The following is a 16,094-nucleotide window of genomic DNA, read 5'->3' on the forward strand; positions in this document are numbered from 1 at the left end:
GTCACCAGATGATCCGCTTGGTGAACGGTGCAGATGGGTGCTCTGGCAGGGTGGAGGTGTACCTCCAGGGTCAGTGGGGGTCAGTGTGTGATGACCTCTGGGGGATGGAGGAAGCCAGGGTGGTGTGCAGGATGCTGGGATGTGGTCCTGCCATCCAGCAGGTCATGCATGCTTACTACGGCTACTCCAGCGGTCCCATCTGGTTGGACAACGTCCGCTGTAGTGGGGATGAGACTTCGCTCGCAGGTTTTTTTATCCACGGGTTTCCCGCCTCCCATGAGGCCTTGTGAGAATTATGGTCAAACTAAATGATCAATGGCTCTACAGTAGCTCTTATAGCAGTAGATGAACTCCTGTCCTGTGTTTCATTGTGACCGGCTGCTGTGACACCTGGATCTCTGCATCAGTGTTGATTTTGACGGCACATTTAGTTTTAGTTTTAGTCATAGTCTTTTGAATAAAATTCCATTCAGTTTTAGTCATATTTCAGTCTTCTGAAATGTTTTAGAGTTAGTCTAGTTTTAGTCGGCTAAATATAAGATTTTAGTCGACTAAATCTACAGTTGATTTAGTCGACTAAAATGTATTTTGGCGGTGCCTTGATGGTGTCGTAATGGCTGATTTTACACTTGGTTGCATGCTGAAAATAGCAGATCTACAAGCTCACATTGTGAGCTTGTAGATCTGCTATTTTCAGAGTGCAACCCAGAGCGCAACCAAACAGAATGACTTGTCTTTCAGTTCTACTGGATCTCTTTACCCCTAGTCTTATTTCTACTGGATCTCTTCTCCACTAGTCTTAGTTCTACTGGATCTCTTCTCCACTAGTCTTAGTTCTACTGGATCTCTTCTCCACTAGATCCCTCACTAACATTTTAGTCTAGTTTGTATTTGTTGACGAAATTGTCAATATATTTAGTCTTAGTTTTAGTCATCATACAGTAGCTTAGTTTTTATTTTGTTTTTATTGTGTTTTGGTCAGTGAAAAAAGGTAGTCGACGAACATTTTTCGTCATAGTTTTAGTCGACGAAATCAACACTACCCTGCATGGGGATTAGATGGTGCTTGTTAAATAGCTCTATATTGTGATAGTAATCATTGTGTTTGTTCAGTAACGGTGTTAAATAGCTCTATATTGTGATAGTAATCATTGTGTTTGTTCAGTAACAGTGTTAAATAGCTCTATATTGTGATAGTAATCATTGTGTTTGTTCAGTAACGGTGTTAAATAGCTCTATATTGTGATAGTAATCATTGTGTTTGTTCAGTAACGGTGTTAAATAGCTCTATATTGTGATAGTAATCATTGTGTTTGTTCAGTAACGGTGTTAAATAGCTCTATATTGTGATAGTAATCATTGTGTTTGTTCAGTAACAGTGTTAAATAGCTCTATTGTGATAGTACTCATTGCTACAGTATAGAGTGTTTGTTCAGTAACAGTGTTAAATAGCTCTATATTATGATGTAATAATTGTGTTTGTTCAGTAACAGGGGTTTCCATGTTTTATTTATTTTCAGGTGGTCGGAACATTTTCAGTCAATCAGGAAAGAGTACCCAGTATCAGCTTAAATGTTATACTATAGTGATCCAGTTCCAATTGTGCTCATTTCTTTGTGTCATCACTTCCAATTTCACTTGTTTGCTCTGCATTCTGTGCAAGTTCTCTCATTGGATAAAATAGGTATACCGACCTGAAAATGCATTTTCTGTTTTTACTAAAGAGCAGGAGAGACATGGAGACTGTTGTTACTGAACAAACACTCTATATCAATGAGTACTATCACAATATAGAGCTATTTGTACACTTATTTTAACTTTAAATATCACTTACCATAAGCTTGCTTCCTTCATAGACTGTGACATGGAGGAGCCTGGGGTCCATAACTGTGACCACAGCGAGGATGCAGGGGTCATGTGTCATGGTAAGATGGACAAAAAATAAAGTTCAATGGCAAGAGAGAGATATTCACCAAAAAGAAAGAAAGAAAGAAAGCAAATGATGTACTGTAGTGTATTTACCTGGGTTTTCTGTCTGTGTGTCCCGTATTGGCCATGACTATGACTGGACAGATACAAATACAACAACAACAATTACAACAACAACAACAATAGCAGACGGTCCATCACCAAGCAGTGAGTGAGGAAGACTGTTTTCATTCACATTCTTTAAGAGGAACCTGTCTTCTCGTCTCTGCATCCAATTTGCCTCCAACTCACTCTATAAGTGTCTCATTTACAGCTCCAGCTCTTTACATTTGAGCCCTTTCCCCTTGGTTCCTCAGCAATAAACACAAGATAAGGAGATCCAAAAACAACAAGTGGATGGGGAATCGACCGGTCCCGTAGAACCCAGCTCCTCCCCTTATTTAAAACTACCACAACCTGAAAACAACCCAAATATCAAAACCTGAAATAACCTCAAATACTAAAACAAACATCTCTAAACTAGACTGCTGAGACCCACAACTAAAAGAGTTATTTCCACAGGTCAGTGTAGACTCAGAGAGACAGGAAAGGTGGCAGAAAGAGTATAAGGGAGTGACATGAAGCAAGGCCAGTCCACACCAATGCAACTCCTTGCAAACCATTATATGCAAACTCACAATGCGTTGCGATGCCTACAGTTATACTCAGCACTGTAGGGGGACGAAATAAAGACAGACTTTTATGCCCATGTATGGACGAAAGGGGGACAAAGCCTCATGTAGGCCGACCCCTTGGGTCTGGCAACAATAGCAACAAAAGTATTTGGGGGGGGGGGGTGAAATACTCCTTTAAAAACAATAAGCAAATTAAGTATTTTTTCCATCTTTCCAGCCCGTCCAGACGATCATACAGAGACTCCCATGTCAACAACAACACCAAGCAGTGAGTGAAGAAGACTGTTTTCATTCACATTCTTTCAGAAGAACCCGTCTTCTCGTCTCTGCCTCCAACTCACTCTAAGTCAGTGGTTCTCAAACTTTTTCATGTCAAGGACCCCCAAATTGACACTTATTACCTCGCGGACCCCCATTTGAAAAGATAAGCCAGGGACCCCCAATAAGAGAAGATTTTTACGGCTCTCTAGCAGTGATTCTCAACCATTTTAATTTCAAGGACCCCCAGTTTGACATGCATTAGGGGCTACGGACCCCCATTGAATGGCATTTATACCTCTGGGACCCCAATTCACATTGTAAAATCAATGTTAATGTAACTCTGAGAGTGTACAAATGGAACCAAATGGACCCGTTAGGGTCCATTTGGTTCCATTTGTACACTCTCAGAGTTACAGACCCATACGGGTCCATTTGGTTCCTGTCCATCATTTAGCTGGAGAACCCCTGGAACCCCCTCAAGTACCCCTGGGGGTCCCCGGACCCCACTTTGAGAACCAATGCTCTAAGTGGCTTATTTACTAAACATTCCTTAACGGTGAATCTAGAATCCAAAATTTCAGAAAGAACTTCATGAATGGAATTAATCAGAGACGTAAAAGCAAAACAATAACAAATCTGTCCATATAGTCCAACAACAGCGCTCATAAGTCCAATGTCTGTTCTATCTCTTCATGTTCTATATTTTATTCTATGGTTATAGCGAGAAAAATACACTTTTAAAACATGTGTTTACCTTGTTTACTGTAAGTCACTCTGGATAAAGAGCGTCTGTTAAATGACTACATTGTATTTCATGTGTATTCCAGCTTACCAGATGATCCGCTTGGTGAACGGTACAGATGGGTGCTCTGGCAGGGTGGAGGTGTACCACCAGGGTCAGTGGGGGTCAGTGTGTGATTACTTCTGGGGGATGGACGAGACCCAGGTAGGGATGGACTATTATGCACTTTTACTGTTAACTGTGATTTTAAATGTCACAATTAATTAATCCTAGAGGCTCATTATAAACATGATCTACAGGGCTGTGGTCTAGGGCGCCATCTAGAGGGGGTCGCCGAAATGGGGAAAAAAGGGTGGTGTAGTATTCTGAATGATGACACTTGCTCGATCAGTATTCTATCATTTTCGTTTCCAAGTCACATCTCTGTGTGCATGAAGTAGGGTTGTAGGACTCCAGACCGGTCTCGTCTCGGTCTCGCCCATGATTTGACTCGGTCTTGACTTGGTCTCGGACTAACAGTACGTTTTAACAGCAACATCTTTTCAGATCAACATCGTCCCCCCGCCCACTTCGCCTCATCGCCAGTAGTTGCCGGCTCTTATAGACATATAATGCACTTCCGGAAAATACTATCCTGAATCGCCCGCTGTTAAAACGCACCGTAAGGGACTCGGGACTCTACCCCCACGAGTCCACTCGAGTCCAAGTCACTACAATGCAATGAAATAATTGTATTAAACCCATATTATGAGGAGCCCATTCACATTAACATTATAAGAGAGCTGTCTGGTGCTTATGGACAGCTATCAAATAATAGAAAAAATAATATTAATCTGGTCTCGGTCTCGACTCGGTCTCGCCTCCTGTTGGTCTCGGTCTCGACTCGGACTCGACCCCCTCCCTGGCCTTCCGGACTCGGTCTTGACTCGGACTCCCCCCCCCCCCCCCCCTCGGACTTGGTCTTGACTCGGACTCGCTTTAGCTGGTCTAAAGAATCGGTAAAATCAGGCAAAAATAAGAATTAAATAACATAAGCCTGACCTAACCCTAACCCCGAAATAAAGTAACAAAAAAAACGCCCCAAAACGGCCAAAATCCCCACAATAACCGCAAATTTTCGCAAGCGCGCGCACGGGTCTTGCAGCACTGCGCGACTGGTGTGCACCCTCACAATTTTCAACTGCCCCCTCAGTCATTTCATCCTGGCGCCTGTCTGTCTGTCTGTCTGTCTGTCTGTCTGTCTGACTGACTGACTGATGGGTGAATTAACCTTGTGATACTGTCTGTCTGTCTTTCTGGGGTTCTCCCCCAGAAACCTTTGAACAAGCATCTCATTGGGATGCTATCAATGCATTGAATGGGACATTAACAGAGTATAATGTAATTTCCTGTATTATAGTGAATTTTAACATGATTTTAAAAGGGTTACCAGAGTTAACACGTTTGATACTTTTATCAGGCTTTACTAGCGTGCGTGGGGTAAGTAGGCCTAAATGTTATAATTTAATCCATTACAAAGCTAAACAGAGTTGATGACTGAAGCAATTAACTCTTTAACTCCCAGAGTAATAGTGTAATAGTGTGATGCTACTGCCAGTGAAAACGAGCGATTTTTACCAACCTTTGAACAATCATGGAATATGTCCTGTGACTGCTGTCCTCACGCCGATCGCCTCATTACACTCACGGGGGTCTTGTAGAATAGGAAAACATTCTTATCCGGTTGCGGTAATTTGTTGCCTACTTGTGGCCAGTTGAATGTGGCTTGTTTTTGCCAATAAAACAACAGGATCGGAGATAAAGCCATTTCCCACAGGAAATAAACAGATAGTAAAACACATTTTAAAATAAAATGAAGCAACTGTTAAAAGACGCAAAATAAAACCTCTAACTTACAAATGCTCACGTGATTTTTGTGGAATATATGTATCAGTGGTGGAAAGAGTACTCAAATTCTTTACTTAAGTAAAAGTACCAATACTGCAATATAAAAATACTCTGTTACAAGTAAAAGTCCAGAATTTACTTGAGTAAAAGTACAGAAGTATTGACATCAAAATGTACTTAAAGTACCAAAAGTAAAAGTACTAAAATATTTGAAAATAGCCGATCTACAAGCTCACAACGCGTCGCATCCCTAGGTATAAAATAGGGCTAAAGTGGTTAATGTATGTTTCATAATGTATGTTTCATAATCATTTATATCTGAAAAGTAACTAGTTACTAAAGTTTTTTCAAATAATTGTAGTTGAGTAAAAGTACAATATTTGCCTCTGAGATGTAGTGGAGTAGAAGTAAAAGTATTGGAAATTGGAAATACTCGAAGTAAAGTACAAAAAACACCTCAAAATTGTGCTTAAGTACAGTACTTAAGTAAATGCACTTAGTTACTTTCCACCACTGATATGTATGCGTAAGAATTGCGATAATGGTGATTATTTCTCTCACTATAATCGTGTCATCAAAATCCATAATGGTTCCTCCTCTCTCTGCCCAGGTGGTGTGCAGGGAGGTGGGCTGTGGCGCCGCCGTCTCTTATGGCCTTTATGGATTTTACCACGGCTCCGCCAGCGGTCCCATCTGGCTGGATATGGTCAATTGCAACGGAAACGAGTCTTCACTGTCACAGTGTGGCCACCCTCCGTTAGGAGTGCATTACTGTAGGCACTTCGAGAACATAGGGGTCAGGTGTGAATCGGGTAAGAATACAGACGTTCATTTAAATAACCGACTACGAGACTTTTGGATAGCAGTACGTGATCGCTGTTTGATCACTGTGTGGTTTCAGTGTTTTACCCCTGCTGGTAAATACTATATGCTTCCAGTCGCTAGTTTAAAGTCTTCTCTCAATCACCATGATGCGTTTTGGTAAACGATGGTCCCATTTATTTTAAAATTTATGATAAAGTAGGGTATGCTCTAGGAGAGGCGGGATGATTTGATTGACAAGCTACCCAACCAATAGCATTAATTTCCGGGTGCATAAGATATGACAAAAATCATTTGTGTGGGGTGAAGTACTCCTTTAAAAACAATAAGCAAATGAAGTATTTACGTGTGTTTTCCGTCTTTCCAACCCGTCCAGATGATCGTCCTGTAACACACAGTCCAACACCAAGCAGTGAGTGAAGAAGACTGTTTTCATTCACATTCCTTCAGAATAACCTGTCTTCTCGTCTCTACCTCCAGTTTGCCCACCTGGCTCCAGCTCACTCTACAGATGTGCCATTCCAACTCTTCACGCTTTCCTGATCTTTTCCTGAACGTTTTCCCCATGTTTTTTTCACTGATTAGCCTCGCTAAAAGAAGTGTCACTCCTCGACACTTCCAGCAGAGGTGCTCACGTTCGTTCAGAGTATGGGTGAATGCATGTATATATATATATATATATATATATATATACACACATACACAATCAAAATTAAGAGAGGCAGGGACGGAGAAAGACAAAGAGCTCTCTCTCTCTCTCTCTCTCTCTCTCTCTCTCTCTCTGGCCGAGAGGTAGTGGAATCAGTTTGTTTTTGGAATCACATTCTTTCAGAAGAACCCGTCTCCTCGTCTCTGCCTCCAGCTCACTCTAAGTGGCTTATTTACTAAACATTCCTTAACGGTGAATCTAGAATCCAAAATTTCAGAAAGAACTTCATGAATGGAATTAATCAGAGACGTAAAAGCAAAACAATAACAAATCTGTCCATATAGTCCAACAACAGCGCTCATAAGTCCAATGTCTGTTCTATCTCTTCATGTTCTATATTTTATTCTATGGTTACAGCGAGAAAAATACCCTTTTAAAACATGTGTTTACCTTGTTTACTGTAAGTCACTCTGGATAAAGAGCGTCTGTTAAATGACTACATTGTATTTCATGTGTATTCCAGCTTACCAGATGATCCGCTTGGTGAACGGTACAGATGGGTGCTCTGGCAGGGTGGAGGTGTACCACCAGGGTCAGTGGGGGTCAGTGTGTAACGATGCCTGGGGGATGGACGATGCCCAGGTAGGGATGGGACCAGGGCAGGAATTTCAAAATTAGTGATGACCAATTATATGAAGATGGGTTGAAAAGCGTTGAAGTCGTCCTTTAAGTAAATGTACTTAGTTACTTTCCACCACTGATATGTATGCGTAAGAATTGCGATAATGGTGATTATTTCTCTCACTATAATCGTGTCATCAAAATCCATAATGGTTCCTCCTCTCTCTGCCCAGGTGGTGTGCAGGGAGGTGGGCTGTGGCGCCGCTGTCTCTTATGGCACAAGGTTTTACCACGGCTCCTCCAGCGGCCCCATCTGGCTGGATAACGTCAACTGCAACGGAAACGAGTCTTCACTGTCACAGTGTGACCACCCTCCGTTAGGAGTGAATAACTGTATGCACCACGAGGACATAGGGGTCAGGTGTGAATCGGGTAAGAATACAGACGTTCATTTAAATGACTACGAGACTTTTGGATAGCAGTACGTGATCGCTGTTTGATCACTGTGTGGTTTCAGTGTTTTACCCCTGCTGGTAAATACTATATGCTTCCAGTCGCTAGTTTAAAGTCTTCTCTCAATCACCATGATGCGTTTTGGTAAACGATGGTCCCATTTATTTTAAAATTTATGATAAAGTAGGGTATGCTCTAGGAGAGGCGGGATGATTTGATTGACAAGCTACCCAACCAATAGCATTAATTTCCGGGTGCATAAGATATGACACGATATAGAAAATGGCAACAAAATCATTTGTGTGGGGTGAAGTACTCCTTTAAAAACAATAAGCAAATGAAGTATTTACGTGTGTTTTCCGTCTTTCCAACCCGTCCAGATGATCGTCCTGTAACAGAGGTTCCAACAGAGACTCCCGTGTCAACAACAACAACAGACAGTCCAACACCAAGCAGTGAGTGAAGAAGACTGTTTTCATTCACATTCCTTCAGAATAACCTGTCTTCTCGTCTCTGCCTCCAGTTTGCCCACCTGGCTCCAGCTCACTCTACAGATGTGCCATTCCAACTCTTCACGCTTTCCTGATCTTTTCCTGAACGTTTTCCCCATGTTTTTTTCACTGATTAGCCTCGCTAAAAGAAGTGTCACTCCTCGACACTTCCAGCAGAGGTGCTCACGTTCGTTCAGAGTATGGGTGAATGCATGTATATATATATATATATATATATATATATATATATATATATATATATATATATATATATATATATATATACACACATACACAATCAAAATTAAGAGAGGCAGGGACGGAGAAAGACAAAGAGCTCTCTCTCTCTCTCTCTCTCTCTCTCTCTCTCTCTCTCTCTCTCTCTCTCTCTCTGGCCGAGAGGTAGTGGAATCAGTTTGTTTTGGGAGGTCTGAAGCTTAGTCTTTAGTGGCGTTGATCGTCCGCTAAATGCCTACGTGGTAATCTATATCTATGTATATTCCAGGTCACCAGATGATCCGCTTGGTGAACGGTGCAGATGGGTGCTCTGGCAGGGTGGAGGTGTACCTCCAGGGTCAGTGGGGGTCAGTGTGTGATGACCTCTGGGGGATGGAGGAAGCCAGGGTGGTGTGCAGGATGCTGGGATGTGGTCCTGCCATCCAGCAGGTCACCAATGCTCACTACGGCTCCTCCGGCGGTCCCATCTGGTTGGACAACGTCCGCTGTAGTGGGGATGAGACTTCGCTCGCAGGTTTTTTTATCCACGGGTTTCCCGCCTCCCATGAGGCCTTGTGAGAATTATGGTCAAACTAAATGATCAATGGCTCTACAGTAGCTCTTATAGCAGTAGATGAACTCCTGTCCTGTGTTTCATTGTGACCGGCTGCTGTGACACCTGGATCTCTGCATCAGTGTTGATTTTGACGGCACATTTAGTTTTAGTTTTAGTCGTAGTCTTTTGAATAAAATTCCATTCAGTTTTAGTCATATTTCAGTCTTCTGAAATGTTTTAGAGTTAGTCTAGTTTTAGTCGGCTAAATATAAGATTTTTGTCGACTAAATCTACAGTTGATTTAGTCGACTAAAATGTATTTTGGCGGTGCCTTGATGGTGTCGTAATGGCTGATTTTACACTTGGTTGCATGCTGAAAATAGCAGATCTACAAGCTCACATTGTGAGCTTGTAGATCTGCTATTTTCAGAGTGCAACCCAGAGCGCAACCAAACAGAATGACTTGTCTTTCAGTTCTACTGGATCTCTTTACCCCTAGTCTTATTTCAACTGGATCTCTTCTCCACTAGTCTTAGTTCTACTGGATCTCTTCTCCACTAGTCTTAGTTCTACTGGATCTCTTCTCCACTAGATCCCTCACTAACATTTTAGTCTAGTTTGTATTTGTTGACGAAATTGTCAATATATTTAGTCTTAGTTTTAGTCATCATAGCTTAGTTTTTATTTTGTTTTTATTGTGTTTTGGTCAGTGAAAAAAGGTAGTCGACGAACATTTTTCGTCATAGTTTTAGTCGACGAAATCAACACTACCCTGCATGGGGATTAGATGGTGCTTGTTAAATAGCTCTATATTGTGATAGTAATCATTGTGTTTGTTCAGTAACGGTGTTAAATAGCTCTATATTGTGATAGTAATCATTGTGTTTGTTCAGTAACAGTGTTAAATAGCTCTATATTGTGATAGTAATCATTGTGTTTGTTCAGTAACGGTGTTAAATAGCTCTATATTGTGATAGTAATCATTGTGTTTGTTCAGTAACGGTGTTAAATAGCTCTATATTGTGATAGTAATCATTGTGTTTGTTCAGTAACGGTGTTAAATAGCTCTATATTGTGATAGTAATCATTGTGTTTGTTCAGTAACGGTGTTAAATAGCTCTATATTGTGATAGTAATCATTGTGTTTGTTCAGTAACGGTGTTAAATAGCTCTATATTGTGATAGTAATCATTGTGTTTGTTCAGTAACAGTGTTAAATAGCTCTATTGTGATAGTACTCATTGCTACAGTATAGAGTGTTTGTTCAGTAACAGTGTTAAATAGCTCTATATTATGATAGTAATAATTGTGTTTGTTCAGTAACAGGGGTTTCCATGTTTTATTTATTTTCAGGTGGTCGGAACATTTTCAGTCAATCAGGAAAGAGTACCCAGTATCAGCTTAAATGTTATACTATAGTGATCCAGTTCCAATTGTGCTCATTTCTTTGTGTCATCACTTCCAATTTCACTTGTTTGCTCTGCATTCTGTGCAAGTTCTCTCATTGGATAAAATAGGTATACCGACCTGAAAATGCATTTTCTGTTTTTACTAAAGAGCAGGAGAGACATGGAGACTGTTGTTACTGAACAAACACTCTATATCAATGAGTACTATCACAATATAGAGCTATTTGTACACTTATTTTAACTTTAAATATCACTTACCATAAGCTTGCTTCCTTCATAGACTGTGACATGCAGGAGCCTGGGGTCCATAACTGTGACCACAGCGAGGATGCAGGGGTCATGTGTCATGGTAAGATGGACAAAAAATAAAGTTCAATGGCAAGAGAGAGATATTCACCAAAAAGAAAGAAAGAAAGAAAGCAAATGATGTACTGTAGTGTATTTACCTGGGTTTTCTGTCTGTGTGTCCCGTATTGGCCATGACTATGACTGGACAGATACAAATACAACAACAACAATTACAACAACAACAACAATAGCAGACGGTCCATCACCAAGCAGTGAGTGAGGAAGACTGTTTTCATTCACATTCTTTAAGAGGAACCTGTCTTCTCGTCTCTGCATCCAATTTGCCTCCAACTCACTCTATAAGTGTCTCATTTACAGCTCCAGCTCTTTACATTTGAGCCCTTTCCCCTTGGTTCCTCAGCAATAAACACAAGATAAGAAAGAGAAGAATAAAAAGAGAAGGAGATCCAAAAACAACAAGTGGATGGGGAATCGACCGGTCCCGTAGAACCCAGCTCCTCCCCTTATTTAAAACTACCACAACCTGAAAACAACCCAAATATCAAAACCTGAAATAACCTCAAATACTAAAACAAACATCTCTAAACTAGACTGCTGAGACCTCCCACCCACAACTAAAACAGTTATTTTTCCAAGGAGTTGTATTGGTGTGGACTGGCCTTTAAACTGTGTTGTTGCCAGGAGTTAATGAGACTAGTTGCATTTGGTGAATCGGTCCCGGGGACTTGGCTGACCTGGCATCAGAGTCTATGTGGTACACACCCTGACCATTCAGCCATCTGGTCACCCTATACTGCAAGTGTGTTGCGGGAGAAAAAGAGAAAGAAAGGTAAAAGTCACAGGGGAGGAACACTGATCTCCCACACAGTGTTCAGTTTCAGATTCAGTCAGCTGACGGCTGCTCAGAAAGGGGGGGGGGGGGGGCGTCAGTAGCCTCGGAACTATCGTGGAGAGTGATAGAGGTTCCAAACGAAGTTTCATGCGGACACACCTTGGCCATTTGTTCCCATGTTTATCTTACTTATAGGCTTGTTTTTGTCTTGACCACAATGTTGAAATGTTATTTAGACTGATGCTAGGTTCATTGTTTACCTGTGGTCCTAGTTTACTGAGACACTACACTGTCTCTCTGTATTCTATGATCCTATAGTTTACTGAGACACTACACTGTCTCTCTGTATTCTATGATCCTATAGTTTACTGAGACACTACACTGTCTCTCTGTATTCTATGATCCTATAGTTTACTGAGACACTACACTGTCTCTCTGTATTCTATGATCCTATAGTTTACTGAGACACTACACTGTCTCTCTGTATTCTATGATCCTATAGTTTACTGAGACACTACACTGTCTCTCTGTATTCTATGATCCTATAGTTTACTGAGACACTACACTGTCTCTCTGTATTCTATGATCCTATAGTTTACTGAGACACTACACTGTCTCTGTATTCTATGATCCTATAGTTTACTGAGACACTACACTGTCTCTGTATTCTATGATCCTATAGTTTACTGAGACACTACACTGTCTCTCTGTATTCTATGATCCTGTAGTTTACTGAGACACTACACTGTCTCTCTGTATTCAATGATCCTATAGTTTACTGAGACACTACACTGTCTCTCTGTATTCTATGATCCTATAGTTTACTGAGACACTACACTGTCTCTGTATTCTATGATCCTATAGTTTACTGAGACACTACACTGTCTCTCTGTATTCTATGATCCTATAGTTTACTGAGACACTACACTGTCTCTCTGTATTCTATGATCCTATAGTTTACTGAGACACTACACTGTCTCTGTATTCTATGATCCTATAGTTTACTGAGACACTACACTGTCTCTCGGTATTCTATGATCCTATAGTTTACTGAGACACTACACTGTCTCTCTGTATTCTATGATCCTATAGTTTAGCAGTATTTAGGGGTTAGGTGAGTCCTAGGTGTGAGGTTTAGTAGTAACCTGGTCAGTTTGTTTTGAGAGGTCTGAAGTTTTGCTTTTTAATATCTTTGAGGTACCAGAGTACCATGAGGTGCATGACATTGGATGAGGATGAGTGCTCCAGCTAGAGGTTGACTTTCTTGATCACTTTTTTTTTTTTACTGGAAAGGGTATTTATATAGCATATATAGTATATCATTTATATATAACAACCGAGTATTTACCTGTGTTTCCAGCCCATTCAGGTGATCATGGCCCTGTATCAACAGAAGCGCCAACAGAGGCTCCAGCTCCAGTAGAAGCTCCGGTGTCAGAGTATCAGTTAAGTCGGCTTGCTAACTTCATGGTGGGTCGTTCTGGGGAGGTGAGAGGGGACCCCGACGTGGACCCCGTCATGTTTGACATGGTGGTCTCTGACACCGCCACCGGATTCGTCAACGAGGAAGCCTGGGGATACAACAAGGACACAGGTACACAGTGGTGGCAGAACAAAATACTCAGATTCTCTTCTTTATTTGAGTAAAATAAGTCGTGATAATACTATAAGTAATAATACCACCATGTAGAAATAAGCCTAAAAAAGTAAAAGTCCTGTAATCAATAGTCTACTTAAGTGAAAGTACAAACCTATTGTATATCGTATATCATTCAAAAATATACTTAGTACCGAAGTAAATACTCACAAATAGCCTATTTCACAATTATTTACAAAATAAATGTGTAAAATAACAGGGAGGGACTAGGTAGAGGAGAAGAGATCCAGTAGAACTAAAAGACAAGTCATTTCATGCTTAGTTGCGCTCGGGTGTGGCGTTCTGAAAATAGCCGTTCTACAAGCTCACAACGCGTCGCGCTGCGACGCGTTGTGAGCTTGTAGATCGGCCATTTTCTGTCAGGGTGCGAGGCAGAGAGGTGTAGGACCCAAGCGCAGACAGAGAGCGGAGACAGTGCGATTCAGATGCAGGGGGGTTTATTAACTAAATATGGAATACAAGTCAACACTAGGTACCAGACAGAACACTGTAACAACATTAATGAACCAACATAGACTGGAAACAGAGGGGCATATAAATAGACAGGGACTAACTAGGCACAGGTGAGAACAAAGGACAATTAACACATGATTGGCTGTAACAGAACAAGACACAGGTGAACTACAATCGCATAGACATACTGGTGAGACAAGACAGGTAACAACAACTAGGGCAGACAGGAAACACCACGACAACACTACAGAATAAAGGTACAAGGAGAACAGGGAATAATACAACAGAAAGAGTGGCCAAAAGGGTCCAAAACCATGTAAAGTCAGACAAGGGCTAAATAATAAAGTCACAGTCCACGGTCCGAGGAGCGGGCCGTGACATTTTCAGCATGCAACCAAGTGTAAAATCTGCCATTGCGACACCATCAAGGCACCGCCAAAACACATTTTAGTCGACTAAATCAACTGTAGATTTAGACGACTATAATCCAGGCCTCACGGCTCTGTACTAAAGTATAATAGCCTTGTTGTGATGCTCTGGTCGTACACAGGTCTCTACACGGCTCTGTATTAAAGTATAATAACTTGTTGTGATCCTCTGGTCGTACACAGGCCTCTACACGGCTCCGTTCTCCGGTGAGTACTGCGTCACGGTGACATCACAGCTGTGCGTGGGGGCTCACAGCGCGGCCTGGGACCTGATGGTGGACGACCGGCCGGGGAGGAGGACCTGCAGCCTGCAGGCCGGGGTGGTGGGGGCGCCCTGTTACTACGGCTTCTCGCTGGAGAAGGGCCAGACGCTGTGGCTCAACATGAGGTCCGGCTGCGTCTGGGGGCTCACCGTGTCCGGGACGGCCACGGTGCCTGGCTTGTTTTGTGGTGTGTTATCCTTTTGACAGATTATGTACAAATATAATTATGTTCATGTACATGCATTTGTTTTGTCAATAAAAACATCAAAACTATCATATTGGTCTCCCTGCTCTTCTACTGAGACATTTAGATAGATGCTGTGGTCTAGGAGGACGCCTACTGGTAGATAAGTGTTACTGCAGTAAGCAGACCCGCTCCAGTGGTTCAGCGGCCAGAGAGGGACCAGGGTTAGAATCCCTGGTACTGGTAGTACATGAAAGTTACGGATTGCAGCTTTAAGTAAAACCCACCAAGCAATTCATAGGTAAACGTACAAAATCAAAAGCCATTGGACAGATCGTCTATTATTTGATGACTTTTGATTAAAGATAGCCGGGGCAGGTATAATAAATAAGATGGTTCTTCTTCCTGCTCCTTTTCATTTGTGGAATATGTTCAATGAATGTAATCATGTAAAACCATAAATGGAATAAATAAAGATGAAATGAACAATGTGAAGCTTTTAAACTAGTTTATAAGACTTTCCTTTTGGCACCATTGTATAATCGTACCAAGGCCTACTATTTGCAAACTGTTAATAAGGTATTTATTCAATCACTCACTCACTCCTGTTTTTATACCATGATCCCATTTTATGGGGGAATTATTGTATTTTATTTTTTTTGCAAACACACACTTGATTTATAGAATCATTTTCTAAGTTGAAATAAAGCAATATTTAAAACTTGAATATGAATATTTATTAGAGAATGCATTAACAGCAGTGGTTCTCAACCAGTGGTCCGGGGACCACCAGTGGTCCTTGAGGGAGTACCAGGGGGTCCCCAGGGAAATGAGTTAACATAGCGTCACAATCATTTTTAACCACTTAGCTTGGGCTATTCAAAAATAGCAGATCTACAAGCTCATAGCGCGGCACCGAGTGCCGCGCTATGAGCTTGTAGATCTGCTATTTTTGAAAAAGCTTGAACATGTGTGCATAGCCTTGAATATATATATATATTTTTTTTTAAAGCAAACATTTTTAACTCAAATCTTTGCTTCTGGGGGGTCCCTGGCACAACATTTTCAGATGGGGGTCCGTGGCCAAATGTAAATCACTGCATTACATTACAGCACTGTAGATTCCTGCATGATACTGTAACACAAACAGCCCTATAGGGCTGCCTTGATTCCATTGTGGTCCTTTGTATTCAATTCATCCAGTAATGTATTGAGTGTAATGCGTGTGGATGTGATTCTGCTGTCCTGCTGCTCCATG

General features: G+C 41.4%; 1 protein-coding gene across 1 annotated transcript in view; it reads left to right on the forward strand.

Moving 5' to 3' along the window:
- Positions 1-14,856, forward strand: part of LOC311054862 (scavenger receptor cysteine-rich domain-containing protein DMBT1-like) — a gene marked incomplete at both ends in the record, with an annotated part of 41,580 nt that extends 26,724 nt beyond the window's left edge. The window contains 11 exons of the mRNA XM_084070859.1: positions 1-246; positions 1,857-1,925; positions 3,692-3,810; positions 6,104-6,305; positions 7,488-7,606; positions 7,819-8,017; positions 8,419-8,493; positions 9,035-9,280; positions 10,991-11,059; positions 13,221-13,445; positions 14,573-14,856. Coding sequence (XP_083926985.1) covers positions 1-246; positions 1,857-1,925; positions 3,692-3,810; positions 6,104-6,305; positions 7,488-7,606; positions 7,819-8,017; positions 8,419-8,493; positions 9,035-9,280; positions 10,991-11,059; positions 13,221-13,445; positions 14,573-14,856 — 1,853 coding nt within the window. The remainder of the gene's footprint in view (positions 247-1,856; positions 1,926-3,691; positions 3,811-6,103; positions 6,306-7,487; positions 7,607-7,818; positions 8,018-8,418; positions 8,494-9,034; positions 9,281-10,990; positions 11,060-13,220; positions 13,446-14,572) is intronic.
- Between the last annotated feature and the right edge of the window lie 1,238 nt (positions 14,857-16,094).

Source organism: Gymnoscopelus microlampas (assembly GCF_963454915.1).
Source record: "Gymnoscopelus microlampas genome assembly, chromosome: 11".
Taxonomy (NCBI): Eukaryota; Metazoa; Chordata; class Actinopteri; order Myctophiformes; family Myctophidae; genus Gymnoscopelus; species Gymnoscopelus microlampas.